At 42.1% G+C, this 26508-nt stretch overlaps 1 protein-coding gene across 2 annotated transcripts in view; it reads left to right on the top strand.

Moving 5' to 3' along the window:
* ck (unconventional myosin-VIIa ck) overlaps positions 1-26508 on the top strand; it is a 197795-nt gene that overhangs the window by 120962 nt on the left and 50325 nt on the right. For both annotated transcript variants that reach the window (XM_075681294.1, XM_075681293.1), the window contains exons 6-21: positions 1127-1248; positions 2845-2987; positions 3273-3386; positions 3539-3692; positions 3785-3861; positions 4299-4558; positions 5695-5905; positions 6627-6869; positions 8075-8212; positions 9763-10008; positions 12559-12738; positions 15595-15690; positions 18749-18871; positions 19980-20087; positions 22445-22576; positions 23320-23391. In XM_075681294.1, the coding sequence (XP_075537409.1) occupies positions 1127-1248; positions 2845-2987; positions 3273-3386; positions 3539-3692; positions 3785-3861; positions 4299-4558; positions 5695-5905; positions 6627-6869; positions 8075-8212; positions 9763-10008; positions 12559-12738; positions 15595-15690; positions 18749-18871; positions 19980-20087; positions 22445-22576; positions 23320-23391 (2419 nt within the window). The remainder of the gene's footprint in view (positions 1-1126; positions 1249-2844; positions 2988-3272; positions 3387-3538; positions 3693-3784; positions 3862-4298; positions 4559-5694; positions 5906-6626; positions 6870-8074; positions 8213-9762; positions 10009-12558; positions 12739-15594; positions 15691-18748; positions 18872-19979; positions 20088-22444; positions 22577-23319; positions 23392-26508) is intronic.

The following is a 26508-nucleotide window of genomic DNA, read 5'->3' as shown; positions in this document are numbered from 1 at the left end:
ATTCAACGAACTCTACAAGTTTGAAAGTTGAAATTTTTGGGGGTGAAGGCTGTCTGTGGGTGTGGACTATGCATGATTTTATTTTTTTTTAAGATAGGAGGCATGCTTGAAGATAACGAAGCCAGACTGTGCCTGTGAACCTTCCCCTGCAAAACCACATTGCAAAACCAGCTCCACAATGGTCGTCGCTGTGCACGAGCAATATTTCCAGCTCAATCTGGCAGCTCATGATATTGTTAGGGTGTATGAAATATGTGCCGTAAAATATAAAGCACTATTACAATTGGAAGCGAATGCTCCACCATCATGGAATTGTTGAAGCTCAGTGTAGTCGACCGTATGCAAGAGCATAAAATTCTGAAGGCGACGAAGATAATGGGAAGCCGTTCGTCGAATCCGACATGCTTGACTTGTTTTCTTCTGGCAGCCCCAACAAAAATGATTTTTTTTACAGCTTTTAGTATTGACTCCTCCATACTGCCTAATGAAAGACCCAGGCTTTTGCTGGTTAACAATAAAATGTTTGCTTACCGTCTGCTTGCTGGTTGCAGACAGGCTAAAACACCCAATTTCTGTCTAGGTTTAGCCCTGTGGACTGTATGGCAGTTGCAGACTATCTAAGAATTTTTTTTTTTAATCCAAAATTAGCCCCTGCAGACTATACACAGGGGGCAGAATATAGTCCAGGAAATACGGTATTAGTTTCGTTCTTGGTGCAACACGCATCAAGGTATGCATGGAGTGCTTACAGTAGCATCATGCAAGAAACTAAGAAGCTTGTTTTCATAATAATCAGTACCATACTCTGTCAAAGAATCCTCCACACATCCCTGAGATGCCTTTGACACCTTCCTAATTGGCTTCCAAAATTACAAATGATGACATGCACACATCAATACATAAATGCAGTTCATTGTTGTCGTACCATGGCACAATGCATGCAAATGTCAATGGAAGCCTTTGTTATGGTGGCAAATTAGGGCCGTGTTCAATTTCCCTCACTAGGAGTTTTATTGGATCGCTGTTTGATGTGCACTCTAAGTAAAATCATTTGTCAAGAACCCAGTGGCAGTGTGATTGGCATCTTTTCACACTTGTTTGTTTGTTTATTATTTTTTTTACCCAGTGGCGAGAGTGGAGCAGGCAAGACAGAAAGCACGAAATTGATCCTCCAATACTTGGCAGCTATTAGTGGCCAGCACTCATGGATAGAACAGCAAATCCTGGAAGCTAATCCCATTTTGGAAGGTAAGGGACATTGTCATTGTTGCTCATCTCATTCTGCCTGGATAATGTCTGTCGCAGATTGATAAAGTGCGTGTGGCCGTATTTTACTTCTGATATTGTTGACAATAATGATGACATCCGTTAGTGTTAGTACTTGTTGTGATACATTATGTGGCAGTTCATTGCACCCTATTGTCAATGTAAATGGCATTAGTCCAGTACTATCAGTAATAACAGACATCTGTTATTGAATTTTGTGGAACTTGCATACATTTATATAACACATTAGGCATTACTATTAATAGTAAATAGCTGACATTAATTACAGTTGAGTGCCTCTACACCCAATGGCACAACTATGAAATTATCGGTACAACAAAGGATTCTGTGTGTCCCAGCCGAATTCCTCGGACTCTTTCATGTGTATATTGAATGCCTCTTCAGCAAAGTAATTGAGGTGCCCCGATAGCTCATTTGTTGCCTTGCAAAGAACGCATGTAGCAGTGCCACCACTGCTCTATGCAGCCGCCAATGAGTTGCAGTCAGCACAAGAACTAGTGACAGGCTTGACAACTGGGCCAGTCACAGGCAGTATTTTAGTCTCACTGCACAGCTCCAGGAGGCACTCAGCTCAACTAATACGCCACTTGTTACAACCCAGCAGTGGGTGTGACAACTGACGAATACGACAAGAATGACGACGACATGAGTCGCTTGAAAGTGATGACCAACTATGTTGTCGAAGCCAAAAAGGACGGGAAAGAGGCAAAGGTCGACAAAGGCAACAGTGATGAAGAGCCTGAAGATGAAAAAAAAATTTTTGATGACAATGGTGGCAACTCTGGCATTCGATGGTCTGCAGGCGTACCTTGCATCACTCCCGCGTTTCGTCACGGAGCAAGCGTGAACCTTGATGACAAAAAGTTGGCTGCACTCACACTTTCGTTTGCAGGAAGTGTGCATAAAAAGATTTGCAACTTCTTTCACAAACTATCTCTTGAATTCATGATAAATGAAGGTTTTATTTTGATGAAGGTGCTTATCCTGCTTTACTGAGAGCGGTACGGCACCTGATCTTAACATTAAACAGAGTGGCCTGTGTAACAAAGGATTTTGAAAGTTCCAAGGGCTTCATTATAAAGGCGTTTGACTGTATTGTATTTCATAGAAGTCATACATTAAGGTACAGCAATGTGCATTGGGTGGCTTCGCACTTTTATGAATTCATTCATTCTTTAGAAATGTCACAGAAGTATGTAATTGCGCACTTCTGCATTGTTAATGTAAGGCTGCAACTCACACTTTTATGTGTTGAACATTTCCTTGTACATCTGCCTCATTGCCTTCTTTGCCTACTCCTTTCTTCTCTCAATCCCCTCATCTGTTTCTCCCCTCGTGCAGGGTAGCCAACTGGCATTTCCTCTGGCTTATCCTCATCCTTGCCTCTCTGCTCTTTCTCTATCACTGTCAAGTTCATAAAACACGAGTCGAAACTGAATGAAATTCATCAATAAAAGGAGTAGCAGAACTTGTGACTTGTGCTTTTGTGCAAGCACTAGAAACAAGTACCCGTAAATCAAGACATTTTTACATTTCCTGTGTTGCTTTTTCTTTCAGCATTTGGGAATGCGAAGACTATCCGAAATGATAACTCCAGTAGGTTTGGAAAATACATTGATATTCACTTCAACAAGCAGGGTATTATTGAAGGGGCCAAAATTGAACAGTACCTGCTTGAAAAGTCTCGGATCGTGAGCCAAGTAAGTGTCATTGCTTGACTTGGGGCAGTTTCACTGCTAATGGCTGTAATGTTAGCACTCGATGACATTATATGACACAATTACACTAGTACATATATAATGTGCATGATTTTTGTTTAACGCCATATTTTTAATGACTTGTTCCGCTATACCTGTTCACGGCATGATTGGGACACTGGTGAAGAGAATTTGTTAGCATCTTGCAAAGCTTCAAGGTACCCATTTTGAGACATGCAGAACTGAGTCTGTTAAATTTCTTTCTTGTACTTTTCTTTTTTCTTCCAGGCACAATATGAAAGAAATTACCACATATTCTACTGCATGTTGTCAGGGTTGAGTAAAGAAGACAAGGCAAAACTCGAGCTTCAAGATGCCTCAAAATACTATTATTTGACTCAGGTACGAAATCTTTGGCTACAGGAGATGAACATTTTAGAGTGAATGACATTTCCTTATCTTTGTTCACCAAGACTCCTATAGCTGCAAGATAATTTCAGAAACTTGAAACAAACTTTTGTATAACCTCACCTCTGAATTTTCATTTTATACAGGGAGGGAGCATCACTTGTGAAGGCAGGGATGACGCAGCTGAATTTGCCGACATTCGTTCAGCCATGAAGGTGCTAATGTTTTCAGACCACGAAATTTGGGACATTCTCAAGATATTAGGCATTGTGCTACATCTTGGCAACATCAAATACAAACGTAAGTGCGCGAACAGTCGCATATAACATTACTGAACATAGGAAACGCAATATGAAGGGGATTCACCAGTTTTCAAATTTCAATCATTTCAGCCCGCCTAATCGATAATCTTGATGCTGTGGAGATCATTGGCGCTGGGAGTGTCCAAAGTGCTGCAAAGCTGCTTGAGGTAAGCATTGTTTTGGTGTGCCAACTTATGGCCAATTCGTTCAAAATGCGGTGCTTAGCTTATTGAGAAATGTGTACCTCTGTGTCCACTTAATTGCATGTTACAAATGTTTGCCCTTCTGAACTGATCACCAGAATTCAGCATTCGTCAATAGGTATACTATTACTTGCTATTTGAGTTGTCAAGTGCATGGAAAGTGTAACAGAAGCTGTCTTCTCTGCAAGTAGGCACATTGTCTTCTCATTTGAATTTTTTTTTTTTGAAAGAGCTTTTTTGATATACAATTACTGTGTGTTTTTTTTTAAATTTGTTTTATGATAGTGAGAAACCTTGGGGAGTTCTCTTAAGGTAAACTGACCATGAGAGGGCAATAAATTGTTTCATTTCGTCAACAGTAAGACTAAGTGAAATTATTCTTGTTGTTCCTTCTTGAATAGGTCAATCAGCAGCACCTAATGGATGCTCTGACGACTCGCACCATTTTTGCACATGGGGACACTGTAGTCTCAACGATGAGTGTGGACCAGTCCAGGGATGTGCGTGATGCATTTGTCAAGGGAATCTACGGCCGCATGTTCATCTGGATTGTGAATAAGATAAACTCGGCAATCCACAAGCCAAAGTCAGCTGCAGGTCATTACCGAACATCCATAGGTGTGCTCGACATCTTTGGATTTGAGAACTTTGCTGTCAACAGGTGAGCTGAGGAATTTGCTAGTAATAAATTACGAAGCCTTTGTCGTGCTATTTTCTTGGAACCATAGAGTGATCCGTCCATGTTTCAGTGTTGCACTCAAACTTTTTCTTCTTTGTGTTTTTTTTTTCACCAACATAAAGGAAATAAAGTAAAGGAAATCGGCTCCTTGATTCTTGTAGCCTCTGTGCTAGCACAGTTTGCTATGAAGCAGTCATTCCTGTAGTGCTTTGGTGCATTTCTCCAGTACTGCTTGGCCAGACATAACCCTTTTGTCATTGCTTATCTATGCTTAAATGAGGTTGAAATTTTTTTGTCTAGTTTCTTTAAACCACTCTCTTAAACCATGAAGTGTAAGATCATGCTGAAAATGATAATGCGAGTCATGTTGAACTGGCCACTCTGGACCATGCTGAAAATGATAAAGTGAGCCGTGTTGAACTGTCCACTTTTCTTGCACCATGCCTTTTCGAGAGTGTCGGAGAAAGGTATAGGCCTTATACAAGTCCATAAACTCCTGGCCAGCAGTTTTAATGTCATTTCAAAGGTATCTATAGTTTGCTGTTAAATGGAATTTTCTTGTTTAGTAACAGTCATTATAAATTAACTATACTGCTGTGCAAGTACTAATGTGTTGTGCAAAATGTTATGGAGTGCTCTAATAATGTAACCTGACTAACTGAATTAAGCAAGTCATATGCGCTGTGATGAAGAAGACGAACACCACCAACTGAAGATGATGCACACTACCAACAGCAGCAACATTGTGAGGGCTTCACGCATGACGACGTTGAAGTTATGGTTAAGACCGCTGCCCAACATAACTGCTCAAGCTGCCTGTTCCGAACAGTAAACCTCATTTTAGCACATATATGCGTTCATGTCATAGTTATAGAGCATACCTACAGCTTTGTGTATCATTTACAGTTGCTGATGTATAGCATTCAAACAGGACACCCTTATTTTATTCCATGAACCAACAGGGTAACGAAGCAGCATGGATGCTTTTCTAGCCGGATGAACACTGAACTTTGCTGGCTGTTCTGTTTGAGTCTTCAATGTCCTTGTTCTGTACTGCTAGTAACCGTGAACCAGTACGATCTCGCCCAATATTCTGTCCATGTGCCTTTCCTTTGCAGCTTTGAGCAATTCTGCATCAATTACGCCAATGAAAACCTGCAGCAGTTCTTTGTGCGGCACATCTTCAAGCTAGAGCAGGAGGAGTACAACCTTGAGTGCATCAACTGGCAGCACATTGAGTTCGTGGACAACCAGGACTGCCTGGACCTAATAGCCGTCAAGCCCATGAACATCATGGCACTGATTGATGAGGAGAGCAAGTTTCCCAAGGTCAGGAAGTAGATGTCTCACAACCTAATCAGAACAGTCGTTGTTGATGTGATAACATGTATCAATGTATAGCACAGTGCAATGTTAATGAGAACACCCAGTTTATATTTGGCTACCAATTACAGCTGATTCTTAACGTGAAGGCATGCAGACAATTTTTTAGGACATATACGCCAGCCTAATGCATCTGATCAGGCAAGGTTTTTTTTTCTCCAGTTAAAGTAGATGTTTTTGTTGCATTTTGGCTTTGTAATCAGGTAGGTGTTCCTTTTAATAGTGAACCTTACTGTACATATTTAGGGGCACATAAAACATGTTCTTTCATTTCTTTTTGTATAACACTTCAATGTTGAGTTGAAAAAATTTCTTTGATAAAACCTTTGGGTCACTTTCTGTAGTGCGTGTCTGCCACAGTAGAATTAAAGATGGGTGGCCACAAAGGCATAAGCTGTACTGGTTCACCGTTCACGCTGAACAGTGGTGCATAGCATCTTCCAAAGCATTCACACTTGGAAGCGGTAACACAGTTCACTTGAGATGAATGAATAAAAGCTCAGAGTTCTTGAAATAACTTGCTCTAGATATCGAAGTCTAACAAAGTACTTAACCAATTTTTTTAATGTATGCAGCTTGCATTGCGAGCTCCTTGAGTGTTGCGGCGTGCACTTCATTCTTTGCTTTCTGTCGTACTCCACATTTCCTGTTCCATTACACAATGCAGGGCACCGATCAGACACTACTAAACAAGCTGCACAAGATGCATGGAACTAACAAGAACTACCTGAAGCCCAAGTCTGACATCAACACGGCATTTGGCTTGAGCCATTTTGCAGGCGTGGTCTTTTATGATGCCCGAAACTTCTTGGAGAAGAATCGGGACACATTCAGTGCCGACCTGATCCAGTTAATACAAGTCAGCAACAACAAGTTTCTTCAGAACCTCTTTGTCAACGATATTGGCATGGTATGCAAACATGTTCTGCTTCAGTGTCAGATATGTAATGGAACGGGATATAGATATGCAGCATTTTATTTGTGTTTGGAGGATAGCACAATAACTAGAAGAAGGGCACGCAACTTGTTCTGGGTCTTTTGTGCTGGGGATCTGGGTCATTCCCATGGCAGGAATTTTCCACGTGTCATCCTAAAGCATCTATTAGGTGGGGTTGCCCTCGTTTTGGGGAGAAACATCCATTTTTAAGCATTGAAGTTCCGTAATCGTTAAGCATCAGGCCAGGAGTGCGCTTGTACCTATTTTATTTGTAGGTACCCGATGGCAGCTCAAGTCTGCCTATTACCGCCATGGCAGATGCTCTACCAGAATACCATCTGTGGTTGGACAAGGAGTGCCCATAGACAACGCCCAGAAATCTCTATAGGGCCCCTTTTCGAAGCGAGAGCCCTATGTGTAGCCGAGTGCCGGGCCGGGGTACATGTCTATCCATTGAAAAATCCATTGAAAAATGGTCCCAGCACCAGCGAGATTTAGGTTTTTATGTTCTTCAACATGAATCAAATTTTGTAAATTTTGTTAATTTTTTGTCCTTCCAACATGAATCAAAACCACCTTGCCCAGCTTGCTGTTCTCCTTAGCGTGGTATTGCTTGCAAACTTTTTATGCTGGGCACTCCAACAGAGGCAATGATGAGTTTATAAGTTATGACATTCAAATATTTGTAATTTCTTCTTTATTTCTGTTTTTAGCAGCATAAATATTTTGACTGTAAGAAGTTCTCTGAGAGCTTCGGATCTTGGAGAACTATCTCGGAAAAATTGTTGACTATTGTGGCCAGTGAAAAAGTAAAAAATTTGCATAGAAACAGAAATGACATTACACAACTAGTGCATACACTGGCCTTTTGTGTGGATGCGGGAGCTCACCTGCTGTGGTTGCTTAGTGGCTTTGGTGTTGTGCTGCTAAGCACGAGGTTGTGGGATCAAATCCCGGCCACGGCGGCTGCATTTCGATGGGGGTGAAATGCAAAAACACCCGTGGGCATTTAGACTTAGGTGCACATTGAAGAACCCCAGGTGGTCAAAATTAATCCGTAGTCCCCTACTATAGCGTGCCTCACAATCAGATCGTGGTTTTGACACATAAAACCCCACTTTTTAAAAAAAATATTTTATGCGAGAGCTAATATTCTGGCTTTGGTGTATGCCTTGCAGGGAACAGACACTCGTAAGAAGACGCCAACATTGAGTGCCCAGTTCAAGAGGTCCCTTGACTCTCTGATGAAAGCGTTAAGCCAGTGCCACCCTTTCTTCATCAGGTGCATCAAGCCTAATGAGAACAAGAAGCCTATGGTGAGCGACACATATTTAAGTTCTATTATCTCTTGTGTGATGCTGCACTGTGATGACTTCATCTTCAGCAAGCTCATTTGCAGCGAGCTTATCACATTATACATACAGTTTTCAGGTAGGGAAGTGCATCAGCTCATTGTACCGTTAAACTTTTGTTCGGTTCTTTAGCGCTTTCATTCCAGTGCACACCTGGTTGAATGAGGAAATGTCTCTGAAAGAGTCTGTAAATGCTTATAGTCGGTTGTATGCAAAGAGCGCAGTAGTTAACACTCCTCTGAGGTAATTTATATACATGTACCAAACATTGAAGTTTGTTTATTCTTGCTTTTCTTCCTCCGCATTGTGTTGAGCCTTGCACATAGGAAAGGTGGTTCTGCATGAATAGTACCAAGAAGCCTCGTGACTGGCTAGGATGATTCTTGTTCTATTCGATGTTGCATAGTTCAGCTAATGCTTATCCTTGCTGCTCTGCTTATTTTCCTATGTTGCTGTTTGTGCATGTGTTTGTTCTCTTAGCTGTCCTCATCCCTGCCACTGCCAGCTGTTTGTTAATGGTACTTGAGCACAGCCTATTTCTTGCTTCCTCTTAAGGCCTGTTTGAACCATATGGCAACTATATTTTTGAAGTGCTGAGGGGTGGACAGCCAGCATAGCAGCTTTTATGGGATGAGCTTCTCCTGAATTCCTAGCTTGCATTTGTCTATCATTTTTTTTTGCCTCACGGATTGTGTGGATTGCATGTTTCATGGATCTCACATTATGTGAACTATTACGTGAAGTGTGTAAAATTATGCAAAGCATTACAAGCAATGAGCTTTGAAGCACTCCAAAATTTATTCAATAAAGAAATTTCTCAATTATTTAGAGAAAATAGGTGTTTGCTCAATGCAAGCTGGATACAAAATTAATTCCTTGCCCAGATGTTCTGTGCAGCTTGTCAAGGAAAGTTTAGCCAGAGTTTCTTACAACCTAAAGCTGGAGCCAGAAATCAGTGGGTGCACTGCAAGCGTGTGTACAAGCTATGCTGTGCATCTCTCGATTCCAACCTCCGCACCAAGGCACTGGTATCTCTTTTTTAACTTTATTGCTTCAACATTTCATAAACTTCTTGAGTGGCTATACCTTTTGTTTAACATGTTTTACAATGACAAGGAGAAAATGGTTGTTGGATACAGGCATACTGAGCCTTGCATTGGCAGTCAGCCATTAATTGCTACATTTGAGTGCTGCCTCTTCCCCCAGTACAGGATAGGCAACTGGCCTGAGACCTGGTTAACCTCCCTGCCTTTCATTTATTCTTCCCCCACCCCTCTCTCTCAAGGGCTGCATTTTGATTGGAGCTGCTGGGTCAAGCAACGGTTTCATGTAAAATTTTAGAGAAGACCAGCATAAGCATGAACACAATGAGCCAAAGAAAGCACTGAATGATGGTGTATGCAGCATCATGTATTATGGCTGTGTAACTTCTACTGTTGCACTTGTTTGTGAAGAGTTGCTGTGCTGTTTTAAAACTGTGATTGCCAATAAAATTGTCTCCTATATCAACGCAGATGTTTGACCGGGAGCTGTGCTGCAAGCAGCTGCGCTACTCGGGCATGATGGAGACTATTCGCATCCGGCGGGCAGGCTACCCTATCCGGCACACATTCCGGGAGTTTGTCGAGCGGTACCGTTTTCTCATCCCTGGTGTTGGCCCTGTGCACAAGGTTGACTGCCGTGCTGCCACGGCTCGAATCACAGCTGCTGTACTTGGCAAGGCTGACTACCAGATGGGAAAGACCAAGGTCTTCCTCAAGGTTAGAGTTCATTATCTCCGTTCAAATTGCTGTTAAGTGTACCTTAACTATCTAAGTAACCTGATAATTATGATTAAAAGAAACCATGGTGAACACCTTTCTTCTTTTTTTAAAAAAGTAAGAGGCTTTACTGCTCAACCCAGTTATCACTTTCAACAGCATTTGTTTGCTCAGAAAATTAACTTTCTTTCAAGTAATGTAAAATGCCCATTGACAGGGCTGATTACTTTCTCATTTGATGGAAGTTGGTCCTAGTGAAGCCACACATTCAAATTTCGAAAGCTAAGAAGATTCATAGTTGGCTAAGTTCTGATAACATAATTGGGTTAAATGATTAATTTTCGACCATTACAATTTTGAGCACTGCACAGAACTAACTCTTTCTAGTTTCTTGTGGAAAATGCAAGAAAACTTGCAATGCTTGTTGGGTGCCATCTCAGCCCTTGCTAAAATTTGGTTTTGGGTTAGCTTCAAGAGTGGTGCAGCAATTGTTAGCTCTGACATCAGAAGGTGAATTGCAGAACCACCTGATACAATTGCTGATGAGAAAAATTACTGCAAATAATAAGACAACGTCACTCATTGTCTTTTTGTTTGCGCTAATTTTCCTTGTCAGCAATGCAAGACCAGCTAGCCCAACAAATAATTCCCACCCAATAGAAGTTGACCGAACCTACAGAGTGACATAGCTTTTAGGCTTTATTTTTATCTATGTGGAACTGGAAAATGTTTGAAATGAGATATTTGCACACATCTCCACCCCGCTCCTTCCCATTTCTCCGGAAAAAGATATATAAGAAGAATATAGATCAGATACCTCGTTAATTATCAATAGTTTCATTGTTTTTGCCTCTGTACTTCATTGTTATGAGCACAGAGCTGCTTATTGGAGTAATTTTGTTTTCCTATGTTCAACCTTCCTTGAACAACCTTCCTTGAACATATAAATATAGCTTGTGTGTTTTTTTTGTTTTTTTTTGTGGTAAAAGTAAATTTGATTTTCGCATGTAGCAAGCACAGCAATACTGCATTGCTTTATTCTACTTGGTATTGTCGATTGGCTAACCAACACTTTCAAAAGAATATCTGTTTTTTCTCTCCACATTTTGCATGCACTGTTGGCATCACCACAAATCTTTGCTGCATCTTGTTATAACAATTACTGATATAGAGCTCAGTTCTCACCCTGCTGTTTATAGCATCAAATTACATCAGCAGAATTCATTGCAAACAGATCATATTTGTGTCAATTTTTTTCCAGAATAATAACCTGCAAAATTTTCACCACATCCAGATCAAGTGAGCTTTTTTGTGTATGGAGCATGGATACAGAGTTCTACGCTAGAGAACATTTTTTAGTAGGCAGTAGTGAAATAATTAGATGCTTCATGCATGGTGCTTGTAGTCTGTTGGTCCGTTATTGCTACAATACACCTGCATGGCCTGGTTAGTGACATGTTAGTTAGAAATACAAGCCACAAAATGCAGTTTAACGTGTGAATATACTTCGTGATCATCCCAAGCAGAAGGAAACACATTCAATACAATTTGTCTCAAAACATAATCTATCTTTGCTAATTCTGACTAACTTTAATTTTGGAAGTGGTACCAGCTCAATCAAACGATTTTTTTTTATCATGCATTATTTTTTAAGCATCTGTAGTTCCCTGATCTGCTTTGAATGGTAATTTGTGCATGTTGAGAAGCTAGAGAAATTGAAGAGATAAATTCTGATTGTTCTGCATTTCTTATAGCTAAGCCAGGACACTCCGAAATGTTGCATGAAGTATTTGAACTCTTATTGGTTCAGTATATGAAGGATACAAATTATATTTATGCTTATTCTAATCTGTCTGTCTTCAAGCACAGTGTAATAAGATCTGGTAAACAGAATTACTGGGCGAGCAATGGGACAGACTTTGTGCTTGATTCCCTCTCCCCACCACCTGGTTTTGGAAACAGTGTGGCTTTAGGTTTGTGGCTAGAAGTTGGTTAGAGGGGAAAAAAAAAATTTTCATGCATTAGTGGTAGTACTTGTGTTTTGAAGTAGTGGAAGCCTTAGCTGCGTGGTAGAAAAAACAGACTGGCTACACAAACAAAGCAATACTTCTGCACATGCTTGGTAGTTTGCTTTCCATAATGCACTATTTTGCATATTGGTAGTGTGCCTGCTGCAGCACCAATTCTGTATGCTGATTGAAGTGCTATGCAAACATGTTTATGTTATTAGTATTGATCGTTACTCAACACAGAGTTTCATTTCATGTAATATAGCAGTGCAGGACCAGAACTTTTTTGCATTAAGCTAGGGTAAGCAGGAGAATCTTATTAATTTTTTTTTTTCCTATGTGCGTGGCGAGCTGCATGACTGAAAATCACATGCCTATATGTAGCTTACGGTCGCATTAGCACATTCTTCTTAACCTCAAAGTTGCCTACTTATTTTTGAGGCAGAGTGGACGACACGCAGTGCTGCCTATTCGTACAATCTGCCCTTTGTCCTATGGTTCCACATTGTACAAGTAATTTTCTGGACCACTTCACCTGTAGGATGCACATGACCTGTTTCTGGAGCAAGAGAGGGACCGCGTGCTGACGCGCAAGATCCTGATTCTGCAGAAGGCCATTCGTGGCTGGTACTACCGACGTCGTTTCCTCAAGATGCGCCAGAGCACGCTGATCATTCAGCGGTGCTTCCGGGCCTACCTGCAGCGAAAGCGCTTCGTGGCGGTATGCATGAAGGAGCTGATTCGTATTCTGCTGCACAGTATCATTTCTGTCTTCCTCTTCACCCCCTCTGTTCTTTGTAACTCTCATTTACATTGCTGTTTTCGCACCACACAGCAAAAAAACAGTTTTAATGAGAAGCTGGACGAAATTCTTTGTTTGAGACATTTGTTTCATGGGCTGTCGTGTGCCACTTTCAATCAGATTTTTTAAGTCATGCTTTCTTATCACTAGAAAGGAGCACATGATTAAAAGTTATTCTGTTGCTTTTGCAAAAGCACGGTCTTTGCACAGAAACACCCATTGCTGCCATCACTATCTAAGCACTTGTCGTGCAAATATTTATTGAAAACTGTTGTAAAGCTCACCAGGGTACTTGAAGGCTGGAAATGGAAACACATCGCTGTCATCGCTGTAGACAAACAAGGCGCCTGCATGCCTACCTACTGCTGCGGCAGACTCCGCACCAGCAACGTTACCAGAACTACACTGGATATTGGCTGTGCCCCTAGCATCGAGGCGAGAGCGCCTCCAAGTGCTGTGATCTTTAGCGTGGCATATCGATCTCCAACTGCTCCAATCTGGAGCGTGGACCAGACAAATGTTCCTAGCACTCACTTTCTACCGGCCTAGTGTAATCATGCCGCGAGAGATGTCTTGAGCACTCAAAAGCAACCAACCAAATGTGCCATAGACTATCCCATCATGTTAAAAAAAAAAAGAATCTGGCAGGACTTTGATATTTTTTAAAAATTTTATTCACATTACCTTACAGGCTCATTGAAGGGCATTGAGTAAGGGGGGCAACAGTAATTACATGACAAAAATAGCAAAGTGCAACGTCGTTGTACAGTATTGATACGCAACGAATTCAGGTTATCACGGAATGTTTCACGATAAGAGATGGATGCAGTGTGATCCGGGAGACTGTTCTGATGTGCAATAGCTCTTGGTAGGGGTGACGAGTTAAATGCCTGTGTTTGACCATGAATGCGCATGAAACTAAGTGCGTTGTGAATCCAACGAGATGTGCGCACAGGAGCATGAAGCGGCAAACAGTGAAAGTTATTACTATAAATGTACTTGTGAAACAGACATAAAAGAGCAATGATGCAGTGATCTTCTAATGACTGAAATGCAAGGTCTTGTTTTATTTGGGTAATGCTCGAATGATAGTCGTAGTTGCCAGAGATGAATCTGGCTGCCCCATTCTGAACGGCTTCCAATGCACAGATTAGATAATCTTGATATGGTGACCATGTGGATGAAGCGTATTCTAGTTGTGGGTGAACATAAGTAAGGTATGGTAGTTTTCGTACATTAGAAGTTTTTGCGCAGGCAGCCGAGAGATTGAGAAGCTTTGGATGAGACAGTTGCTACATGCATTGTCCAGAATAAGTCCAATGAAAGATAAACACCGAGATATTTGTATGATGGAGCAGCTGAAACTACGGTATTATTAATCGAATAGTGGAACACCGAGTTAGTGCGCTTTCAACTAAACGAGATTAACTTGCATTTGGAGGCGTTAAGGGACATCTGCCAAGTTACACACCATCTATAGGTTAGTTCCAAGGTCATTTTAGAGAGTAAGATGATCATCGAAACATTTAATATTGCAGTAGATGACGCAGTCGTCAGCAAACAACCTAACTGAGGATGAAACGTAATGAAAGGTAACCTAACTGAGGATGAATGTTCAATAGCATAGATGGAGATGCCTTAATTTGCATTTCGACCCTTACACTTAACCAGAAACCCTTTGAGGGTAAATTTTTCTCGCCAAATGTGACCCCCCAGGGTTGATTTTTTATTGCAGATGTAAATCTTTGGAGTGAACTATTTCGAAAAAAATGTACTGCAATTTTTTAGTGATCATAAAGTCACAACAAAATCTTTTGTGTAGGTATACATTCATTGTTTATTCATGAATGCAGGTGGGCTTGCATAAAGACTGTCTCATCTGAAGTTCCTCGTCTGAAGAGCTGCCATCCAATGACTCTGATTCCTATTCGGCATTAGGACAGTAGTCCGCATAAGAGGACTTGTTGCTCGAGTCACTTGCAGCAGAGTAACCAGCACGCTCATCCATAGCGTAATCGAACTGTGTATGTGGGCGCACACAAGAAAACTCCATGGTTGTGTGCTCATGGGAAAAACCACGAGTGAAAAACTTGCTGTCATCCTTTATCCCATCGCCAATGAGGAGCAATCAGCTTTTGTGACTCTCAACAAAGGAAATGTAGGCATGGCAGCATCGTTCACATACGGTGGCATTGTTTGTCTATACCAGTGCCCACCTGTGAACAGGTGTAATCGCACCCCTGTGAGCAGCTAACAAGTGAGCATCTAGCGGTAACCCTTTGAGAGATTAGAAATCAAATAGACATCAGTTTTTGCGAGCGCAACAAATGGAAACAGTCCACGAGAGGGAAGCAAAAGTAATTGCTTCATGCCCACACATGTGCGGATGTGTGAGCAGTTTCTGACGCAATGGCTTTAATAAGCCATAGAATGAAAACCAAAAGACTATGGCGCAAAAAAAAAAAAGAAGAAATTCCTTGTGAGCAGACAGGGTGGCAGCACTTGCTGGGCAACTGAGAGTTTAAAAATTGGCATGTTTTTCAAGCATACAGACAACACAGTAAATATAAGGAATTGAACATTCGGGACTTGTTTGCGGCACTGTATATTCAAGTGCCTCACTCTCAGAGGGTTAATTCTCGGTTATAATGCACTGTGTCAGTTTCACATGTAACAAAAAGGAGTGTGCTCTTGATTATGCCTATTCAGTTGTATTGGCCTGTTTCTGATTTGAAAAGCCAAGTAACTGGTTGGTCTCAATTGTTCCCATTGCAGATGAGGACAGGCTACCAACGGCTACAAGCCCTGATTCGGTCTCGTATCCTCTCGCACCGCTTCAAGCATCTGCGGGGACACATTGTTACTCTCCAGGTAGCGTGAGCAACCTTTCACTGTAGTATCATGGGCCACTCTGGGAAGCAAGCTATTTGTGTGTGACATCTAGCAAAATTTAGTTGTGGAAAAGACTGATTATGGCCTTCTATAGCTTTCTGTAGAGTGAAAATTGATTATGTTGCATTGAAACGAACTGCAGACTTCATATGTGATGCTTATGTAGGAAATGATATTCTGATGGGAGAAACAAAAAGAACAAGAAATAATTGTTTTGTATGTTAGGTGTGAAACCTGTAATATTTACAGTAAGTCAAACCTCAATATGATGAATTATTGGACACACGCACACATGCACAGAGAGAGAGAGAAAGAGCTCATACCGCTTATAACATAACTGCTTATAGCACAGAGTCGGATATAACGCATTTTTTCATCATTCCCATTTACCTTCCCATAGAACTCAATGTAATAGCATACCAGTTATAGTTGTGGGGATGCTCTACTCTCACGCGTCCCCTGATGTTGTTTTCCCCGCATGGCTCTTGTGTCTCCTGTAACCCAGCTTCTCCCCGTAGCTAAGCAGTGGTGGCAGTTGGTGTGGTTGCAGCTTATTATGAGAGATGGTGCGAGTGCTGCGCTGGTAGTGCCACCATTAGGTGGCATTAGTCGAACGTGACAGGGAGTTGGCTTTTCTTTTTTGGCTGAGTGTTGCCAAGCAGCATGGACATTCTGCGCGTGCACTGATCTATGCTTCTGCGAGACCGTCTCACGAGGCCTAGGAGCAGAACACCAGAATGGCTGAACATGATTGTTTGAATGCGCTACCATTCGCGTGACCGTACACGCAAACGATGAGGCGTTGGTGTCCAGCATGGGAGCAGGTCTATTCGCTCGCTATCCGGTCGCAGCGAGTCGGACTTACTCGATTTGTCACGCGCCCATTGGCATGTTTTGTGGACAGTAATTCGGCTAGCAGGCGTTAGTGAAAGGAAGATGCAATAAATGCCCTTGTGATTGTTTGTGAGACACCACATAGTGCAGCTGTGCAAGACAAAATGCTGGTTATAATGCGGTCGCCGGTAAATCCTGCAGGCAGGCAAGGCAGTGAGCACACTTCTCAATAAGGTGTGCCGGCCGAGGGGAGAGTGACGAGGGCGATGCGGATGAGGAGGAGGAGACGCGAAGCGAGCGAACAAACAAGGAACGGAGGAAAAAAAAATGTATCTTTCCGCGTTTAACCCGCCACCACTTTAACCCAACTTTTAACCTGTAACGGCAGGTTAAACCATTTCAATGCACATCGTCTGGAAGTGCAGAAATTGCATGTGCTACCACGACTCCACGATGCTGTCAGTTGAAACTGTGTTCTGCAAATTCCACAAGTTCATCAGTTGGAACACTGTCCACACGTGAGCTTTCACCATTCCTACCTGTACGTGCACATACAAACTTTTGCAATGCACATTCACGGTAGTTACCACCTTATTGTCAGCGAACTTCACTTCATGCGTGCTGCTGTCAGTGCAGCCTGTGTGCGCAATCTCGTGCCAGGCCAGCATGTATTCATCTACGAGTGCAAACATATGTCGAGAGCAAGCTTCCTGTGACGGCATGCTGCCCAACAAACCAACCAGCTAGGCCTAACCAGTGCTGTCTGCCAAAGTTGCGGTTTGGTGCAGAATCAACGGACTTATTTGCAGTGGCTGTACGGCTCTTTGAAAATGGAGGATCCACTTTGCCAACGAAAGTGAGGGTACATCCCGGTCATATGGTTCGATTGCCGGACAATCGCGCCTGCTTGGTCTACACGTTCTTTACATCTACAGCCTTTGAAAAATGTTTTAGTTGTAGTGCTGTGCCACTTATAGTGCAGAAATTCTCAACTCCAGTGACTTGCTTTATAATTTGTCTATTCTCTATATGCTACATGTGTTTTTCCCTGATACCAATGTGTAACAAATATCAGACATAACAAAGGTATTTTCAAGCTGGATGTGACTTAATTATAAGGAATTTGACTTTAGTCTCCCTTCTATTTTGGTAGTCTATTTACCTTTTACATTTCTTGGCATCAGGTATCGTCAAATTGCAATATGCTTTTTGTCATAATATGGTGAAAGGTGAGCAGTGTCAATGCAGGTGAAAAACTAGCTGCTTTTGTGTTAGCTTTTTACAGTGCCTCGTTGCCATATTACACATTCACTTGTGCAGCGAGCTGCTTTTTGTACACTACAATCACTTTGATGCTGTTCCAGCACTTTTCGCTACCATTGATTAAATTGCCTTGTGTTTCTCCGTGTCTTTAAACCCTCTGCGGTAGCTCAGCAGCTATGGCATTATGATGCTAAGTTCGAGGTATCGAGTTCAGTCCTGGCTGCCGCGGGGGGCAAAATGCAAGAGCGCTCGTGTACTGTGCATTAAGTGCACGTTAAAAGAACCTCAGATAGGTAAAATCAAGCCAGAGTCCCCCATTAGAGCATGCCTCATAATCAAATTGGGGTTCTGGCACAAGGAATCTCAAAATTGATCGTATGTCTTTAAATACTTTACTGGGAACTTGTCTATGGTAATTCACTGATCTGCAGTGCATACATTTATTACGGTGCACATGTATGCAGTGCTCATGTTAATGGAAGGCACGAGCATGAGTGTTCATTTTGCTGATCGTTCCATTATGCTGATCATTCCATTATGCTGAAGCTCCTTCTGTGTAAATACACAGACCGAGAAACTTGAATTTTGGGTAATATAGTGTACAGAACATCTTGCATAGCTTCTGAGTTTCTTTTACAGTGCTAAAAAAATTAAATTAAATTAAGGGAGCTTTACGTGCCATAACCACAATCTGATTATGAAGCATGCCATACCAGGGAACTCCAGAAATTTGGGCCACCTGGGGTTCTTTAACGTGCACCTGGATCTAAGTACACAGGTGTTTTCGCATTTTGCCCCCATCATAATGTGGCCGCCTAGGCCTGGATTCGATCCCGCACCCTCTTGCTTAGTAGCCCAACACCATAGCCACTAAGCGACCGCAACAGGTTTTTACAGTGCTTTCTTACAGTTTCACATAAATTTCACCTCTGCCAAACAGGCCCTCTGCAGAGGCTTTGTGGCCCGGCGCGAGTACCAAAAGAAACATGCTGCTGTGATCAAGATCCAGGCATTTGTCCGTAGGATCATAGCTCAGAAGAACTACCAGAGGATGAAGATAGAGGTAAAGAGGAGCAGAACACTTACTATTGCAAATGAATGCTTATTTATGAACACTGCATGAGTGATGCTGTTGTTATGTGGAGTGTTGTTGAGCTACGCACTCCACTTCACAATAATGTGGCACTGGAGTGTCCAGTGAAGTCGTAAGTTGGGCAGCGATGCTCAAGACTGTACTTGAGGCTGAACAGATGACACTTCTTACATGGAAAAACTGCTGGCGCACAGTAACCTACATAGGTGGTGTCCAACATACCCTGGACATTCCATTACCAATTCTTTCCAGCATGTAGGGGTGGTATCATTGCCTGTGCAGTAGAACAAACTTGGCTTTTCCATTGCATATTAAGCTTCAGCTTGTCTTATAACAATACATTGAAAGCATGACCTTTGAGGTTATGGTGTACAAGGCTTGGAGGCCATGCAAAACTGATGCACATGTGAATATTTTTCGGAATGTTATGAAGTTGGACTGTACTTATCAATGACAGGATGCTTGAATACCACTTCCTGACCTGTCTTTCTACTGTGAGTCAGCCATGGTGGTATACACAGAATTGTACCTATGCTTATTTTTCCCTTTTTCTGGTGCTTTGTCCCATTGATTTCTGTTAGCCTGAGTGACTGTTAATCTGTGGGGACTACTGGTTTCGATTATCCTGGGTGGGGTAAACATCGCATTGAGGGTAAAATGTGGTTGCCACGTATTTTCACAATCACATTCCTGATTGGCTTGTACTAGTTGCAGTTCCCACTCTAATGCTGCATTATTGTGAAACAGTATCAGTAACAAACCTGAGCTTGTTTATTCATTGGGCAAAAAGTGAATTGTTTGAAGAGATGGAGGCACTGAAGGAACGAGGCACGGCAGAGATGGGGCACGGCAGGGACTGGGGCACAGAAGAGACGGGGGCACGGAAGAGACGGGGTTGAAAATAGCAAGCTGAGGGAATTGTTTGCAAAAGCAAAGATGACATAGGTCAGATAAAGTGGGAATTTATTCATGACTCTCTGTGTAGATGTGATGCCTTTATTGTTCATGCGGTGGCTCCTTGTATGCTTGTAAGGCATCATTTGCTTACAAGCTAGACCGTTCCTTTTCATGCAATCAGCATCAGCACATTATCGAAGCCATGCGACTGAGGGAGCAGGAAGAGGCCATGCTGAAAAAGCAGATGAACCCGAAGAAGGCTCGCGAGATTGCTGAGCAGAAGTTTAGGGTAAGTATTGGGATGTGCTTTCCGCTTGTTAATCTATCTTTTCACTAATTGGTGTGGAATCCTGAACAAATACTGTCCCTATCCTACTTAAGTGTTTGGATGTAAGCCCACATTGTGAATTGCATGCTTTAAAGGAAAAGAACTGTGCCCTGAAGAAGTTTTTGTCCCATGTTATCCCTGCAAATTCTTTGGCTCTTGGCCATGTTGAAGTGCACTCAAAGGATGGTAGCATCACTTGAAGATATAGTGCAGCAGTATTCTTTCATAAAATTTAGTTCTCTCTTCTTCTGGTAAAGATAGATTTATGGCAAAGATTGGAAGGATCTAAATAGCACTAAGAAGAGCAAACTTAAAATTGCATTGCAGTCAGATAAGTAGTTCACATATCCACTGCCACAGCGTAAGCTACAGCGATGCCATAAAAAATATAGAAAACGTAATTTGGTAACCTTTGCAATTAAGATGACAGACAGGAGACAAACATTCAACTTTCGCACTCCTTTGAGGTTTTAGGCAGACAAAGCGATGTCCTATATCTACCATCTTGTTTTCACACTTTCTTACTACAGCCTACTTGCGTTAATACAACCTTGACGGAACCGACAAAGTTGATCGAATTATCCGGCAGGTTGAATTAAACAAAGTGCAGAAAAAACTCCAAAACACACTCCTGATCAGGCAGTATTTGCCTGATTCTAACACGCCTGCGAACTAAACGCGCACCCACTTTCTTTGTGTCCAAAGTAAAAAACTTATGTAGAAGTTACTTTAAAGCTTCTAAACAAAAGTAGAAATCTAACGCGCACCTGATGTTTTAGCAAGAACAATAGGCAAGGGTCTAATGTGTTGCACAATGGCGGCCGGTTTCCTAAAGTCAGCTTCGCTGCAATACACCCATGCTATGCGGTAAAGCATACGCACACAGCGAAGGTGGTTTCAGTATAGTGTCCGACTTCACCCCGCAGGCAATTTTCGGCCCAATTTTCTTTTAACCCATTGAGGGTCAATTTTTTTTCTTCAAATGCGGTGCCCCATGGTCGAATTTCTTTATTGCAGATTTAAAAACTTCAGACTGACGTACTTCGCAAAAAATTCACCTAATTGTTTTTAGAGTGGCCATAAAGTCACAAAGAGACATTTTCCTTAGGGGAACATACGTTGTTTATCCGTGAATACAGATGGGCTTGCATAAATACTTATAAGAATAAAGAAAGTAGATACACTGAAATAGATATATTGCAATTCGGCACATGGGCAGTAGTCCACATATAAGGACTCTCTTGCAGAAGACCAGCCGTTGCACACATCCATAGTGTAATTGAAATGTGTATACGTGAGTGCTTGCAAGAAAACTCTGTGGTTATGAACCCATCAGAAAAACCAATCGAGTCAAAAACTTGCAGTAATCCTTTGTTCCATCGCCAGCAAGGGGCAATCAGTTTTCGTGAGTCTCGAGAAGAGAAACACAGGCATGGCAGCATCCTTCGTATACAGCAGCATCATTTGTGTATACCAGTGCCAACCTGTGAACAGATGTAATCATGCCCCTGTGAGCAATAAACAAGCGGGCATGTAACAATGACCCTTTGAAAGATTAAAAACCAGATAGGCATAAGTTTTTACAAGCGTAACAAACAGAAACAGCCGTGAGAGTAAACCCGAATTAATAGCTGCATGCGAACACACGCACAGATGTGCAAGTGGTCGCTGACCCACTAGTCCAAAGCAGCCATGGAATGAACACGAGGAGACTATGGAGTGAAAAAAAAATTTAATGTGTCCACACAGGTTGGCCACACTTACTTGGTGACAGATAGTAGGAAAATTGGTGTTTTTCAAACATACAGATGGTGCCGTGAGTATATGGCATTGATCATTTTGGACTTGTTCATGGTGCCGTACATTTAAGTCTTTGACCCTCAAAGGGCTAAAAAAAGAGGAGCTGCATGTTAGAATTGGGTAACTACTGTAATCAGACATTGTGAGCTACAGTCATTGCTCAAAATTCTTCCTTGGGGTGGCCACAAATTGGTGTTTTCGACGAGAGATTACATGTGTTCATTGCATTCACTGTCCCATAAGCTGCACCAAGACAGATGCTGCCACTAAATGGGTCACTATTGGGTGACCATAGGTGTCAGGCATATGCATGGTGACTGGTCAAGTTCGAATTATCCGACAAAGGCCAATTTTCAGTGCCTACTGGGATGGAACCCTTGGTCGCAATTGAAGTAACCGGAAAGTCGAATTAACCAGTCAGGTTAACGGAAGTCTACTATATATAGCATCTTCTTCAAAATGCATGCACTCAGTTATTTTTCTCATTCCTACATTTTGTGCCCTCCTCTGGCCTGCAGGAGCGTCTGCAAGAAATGCACATCCGGCAGCAGGAGGAAGATGTGCTGGTCCAACGCAACTTGGAACAGAAGATGGCCGTCATCAAGGATGCTGCGATTAGGCAGGATGAGCCCCTTGATGACTCCAAGCTGGTTAGTTTTCATTGTATTTCGGCATCATTCTTACTATTGTCTGTCTTAACACAGACTTGTGTTGACGTCAACGCAAATGCTGTGCATATTAAGCAGCACTTCTTTTTGTTCTTCCATTTCTGCTGTACCCACGAAGTCACTGTATTTGAGTCCTATTTTGGTGCTCTGCAAATAACGTTTGATACCTCGCTGTAAAAATGATCTTTCTAGGACACCTGAATGTCTTGCAGCTATTAGGCTTACTAATGTTGTCATCACTAACAGAGTCCAACCATCCCAAAGTGTTGTTGAATGATATCATTGTTAAGATGCTAAGGAGTCTTTTTATCTGTATTGAGCTAGCCTAATGCAACGTATGTACCATTTAGTCTGAGGAGCTATGTCGTTGCTCTAAGCTATTGTCGGTCATCTTGCTTTCTTCTATATCATGCAAAACTTTAGCAAGTTTGACAGCAATGTTACACAACCGCTGTTGAAGCTGAACATCTGACACCACAGTTCATGAAAGACTTTTTGAAACCCTATGGCCATTAGTTCTCCTTTCCTTTATTTATCTGCTTTGTTACATTTTGTACCTACCTTATACATTTTATAGTAAACTACCTTGGAATAATTGCCAGATTCCAAAGTAAGACATTAAAATTGTGAACTGTGATACAGTCTGCTGCTTGCAAAAGCTCTCCACAGAGGCATGTCTTCACAAGAATAGTGCGACTAAAGCAGCCCTCTTTCTTTCCTTCAAGGTTGATGTCATATTTGACTTTTTGCCTCGGTCAGAGTCTGTCAACGACCAGGTGGCACCGTCAGCGTTCAAGGTAAGAGCAGTCCTCAATACAGCCTTTCTGTCATTTACATTCATAGTTCTTGTGACATGTGACATTCTCTACATGGTTTCTTGCACCCTGTGTTGAACATATTACCCGCAGTTCAGAAATTAGCAAATACACTCGAACCTCGTTGTAACAAAGTTGAAGGGGGAGCCAAAATTACTTCATTATATTCATTATTGCTATTTGCTGAAATGTATGCCCAGCGGGGTGCCCAATTGTAAACATGATAATAAGAAAATGGCATTGTGGCCCACGGGGCCGCTACATGGCCAACGCATGTGATAAAATTTGAATGACAGAACAAAAGAATCTACGGCGTGTGCAACATGCGACTTCTTGGCACCTTACACAACAGCCTTGAGGCAGCTGCCTTCTGTTTTATTGTGATAGTCTTTCGTTTCTGTTTTCCATTTGGCTCATCGCGGTCGAGCAGCAGGCAGCACACAACACAGCGCTCCACTGTGTGATTGAGGAGGCAAGTGAACGTGGCTCGGCTGGCTTGTAGTCTCAGAGATTGCACCGGTGGCAATGCTATCTAGGAAGTCACTCGCAGCCACTAGCCCACTTTGCGTACCGTAAAGAGAAATGGAGGGAGAAGTTGGGCGTGACTCCCAAAAATTGCAACAGGGGAGATAGAGGCCAGGTCCAGCTGCAGCTGCCTGCGTGGCATGCCGTAGAGAAAAAGACAAGTGAGTGCACTAATCCTTCGCACCGCCGCGCTTAGCTGCACAGCATGCCGCAACTCGCGTAGGATTCTGCGTGACCCTCGAGATTGCTCCGGGGCAACCTCGGAGACGACACCCAGCTGCGCCGCACAGTAGAAGCGATTGTGCCAATCTTTCGCAAAGTCACGCACAGTCGCGTCAAGCCCGTGACATTCCCATAGGGCCAATGGGGCCGATTTTCGCAGGCAACGCTAGCGCCGCCTGGATTCTAACGGTAGTTGCACTGATACCAGAAAAATGTTTACTTACTAATAATAGATAATGTTTTAAATATTATTCCCTTACAATCTAAATTTAAAAATTATAGGCGACGTCTGAATAATTTCTAGTTGCTTAGAAAGTTACATGCGTATCGAAAGCACAATGACGCTTGTGAGGAATACCGCACAGCAGACGACCAACACCGGCGTCGTCTGCTTCTGCTATTGATTTTGCGCTGCCCGCTTGCTTTGGCCAGGTATATCCCACTATATATATATTCTTATTTACCTTTGATATATATTCACTTATATATATTCTTATTTACCTTTGAAGGTTGACACTGCTGCATAGGCCGAGAGAAATCATGACGCTAATCACACAAACTTGCTCCCAATAAACACCTTTATTATAATGCACATCATCGATGTTTACATGAAATAAAAAAGCACATGAATAGCGTTTCAAAGATATACTGGTGCGTAACATGCATAGTTGTTTATATGCAAAAAGATACTATGTACACTCTCGCCACACATTTCTGGTGAACACAAGCTGTCCGCTGTTGAGTGAAGAAACACATCCGACCACATAATGCCGTCGTACGCTGGTATGTTGCTAAAGTTGCTCCACTTTTGTAGCTGAAGATGTTGCGTCACTTCGTTCACAATATTCATAAACTGCAACTTGATTTGAGCCAGTGCTTCCTGTTTGAGCGAAAACACGTAGCTTTCACAAGGGCGAATTCTGTCGCGACTGTTCGACTTCTGGTCCAGAATGCCTGCTCTCTCGCAGTTAACCATTTGAGAAGTCACATTATAAAAGTCTTCAGCATTTAAGCTGAATTTGCTTCGAAAGATTTATAATTTCAGATAGAAATATTATTTTTTATGTGCTGGTTTGATGAGTTGCAAATAAAGTTAACATAATATAGGCTTAGCTGGCGTTTCGATTACCGCTGCCGGTAGTTGTGCTGTTGTCTTTTCGATGGTGGCGCCACCCCAAGGCTTGGACGCAAAACACGCCACATGCCACAGGCTTGGCCGCGTGGCGTGGCATAGCTCGTGTAGTCAGGCACACGCAAGAGAGAGATGTCAGGGCAGAAGTGTGATAGTGAGCCATTGCTTGTGCGCAGCTACCCACGGTGGTGAGAAAGACCAGTGTTGCTCTACGGCGTATTCGAAATGGGCACGCGGGAGTTTTTAACTGCCACCGCAAATGAGTGCTGAACATTGCGTAAAGAAATGTATTCGGCACGCAATGGTCAGGCATTTTTGGGTTTTAGAGACGAATCTAGTTCGTTATATCCATTGGCGGAACAATGAGGTTTTGAATACATGGATCTCTATGGAAATTTCAAGGAGAATTTCATTTACTTCATTACATCCATTATTTCATTATATCCCGTTTCGTTATAACGAGGTTTAAGAAGTGTACTTTAATATTTATTCACTATTCGTATCTTCTTAGAAAATAGTTATATCATGGTATCAATGTCTATAAAGAACATCATAGAAAAACACTGTATGATCTTATGCCGTAATCTATCAAAACAGTGTTTGTATTTTTTTTTGGCGTGGGACAGTTGATTATTAAGGGAGTAAATGAAGGACAAACTTTGTTTTCCTTGTAGTTTCAGATGTGTAATCTACCAGTATGGCCTGACCTGATATTTTGCTTTAGTGCTTCTCTTAACGAAAAGTGGCCCTTACAGAAAGGTTTGAGCTCACCATATTCAGAGTTGCAGGTGACCAGCAACAAGATAACTTGAATGCTTTTGCTCTGGTCTTAATCTATGTTGTTTTAATATGCTTCAAAGCCAATTACTGTACCTTGTATTTTATTGTTATTTCTCATATTTCTAGAGCTCAGTCAGCCTTTTTTTCATTTCACATAACACTGCACAATATCGGCCTGGTTGGTATTCCACTGCCGAACTTCTAACACGCAAAAAAAAAAAAAGGGACGCATAGAAGGCGTAAGGCAAACAAACCTTAATCAGTGGGAAGTTAGCGCTTGTGTTTGTCTCATGTCTTCTGTGTCTGTTTTTTTCTTGTGCACTAGAAGTTCATCCATTTGACATAACTCTGCTTTGCTTCACATTGTACCGTCTAAGGTTATTGGGCCATATTCTTTGTTGATCTCTGCTCTCAGTTTCACATCATCGTGTACAAATGAG

The sequence above is a fragment of the Dermacentor variabilis genome, chromosome 2 (assembly GCF_050947875.1).
Source record: "Dermacentor variabilis isolate Ectoservices chromosome 2, ASM5094787v1, whole genome shotgun sequence".
Taxonomy (NCBI): Eukaryota; Metazoa; Arthropoda; class Arachnida; order Ixodida; family Ixodidae; genus Dermacentor; species Dermacentor variabilis.
This window is presented reverse-complemented; position numbering and strand designations above follow the sequence as displayed.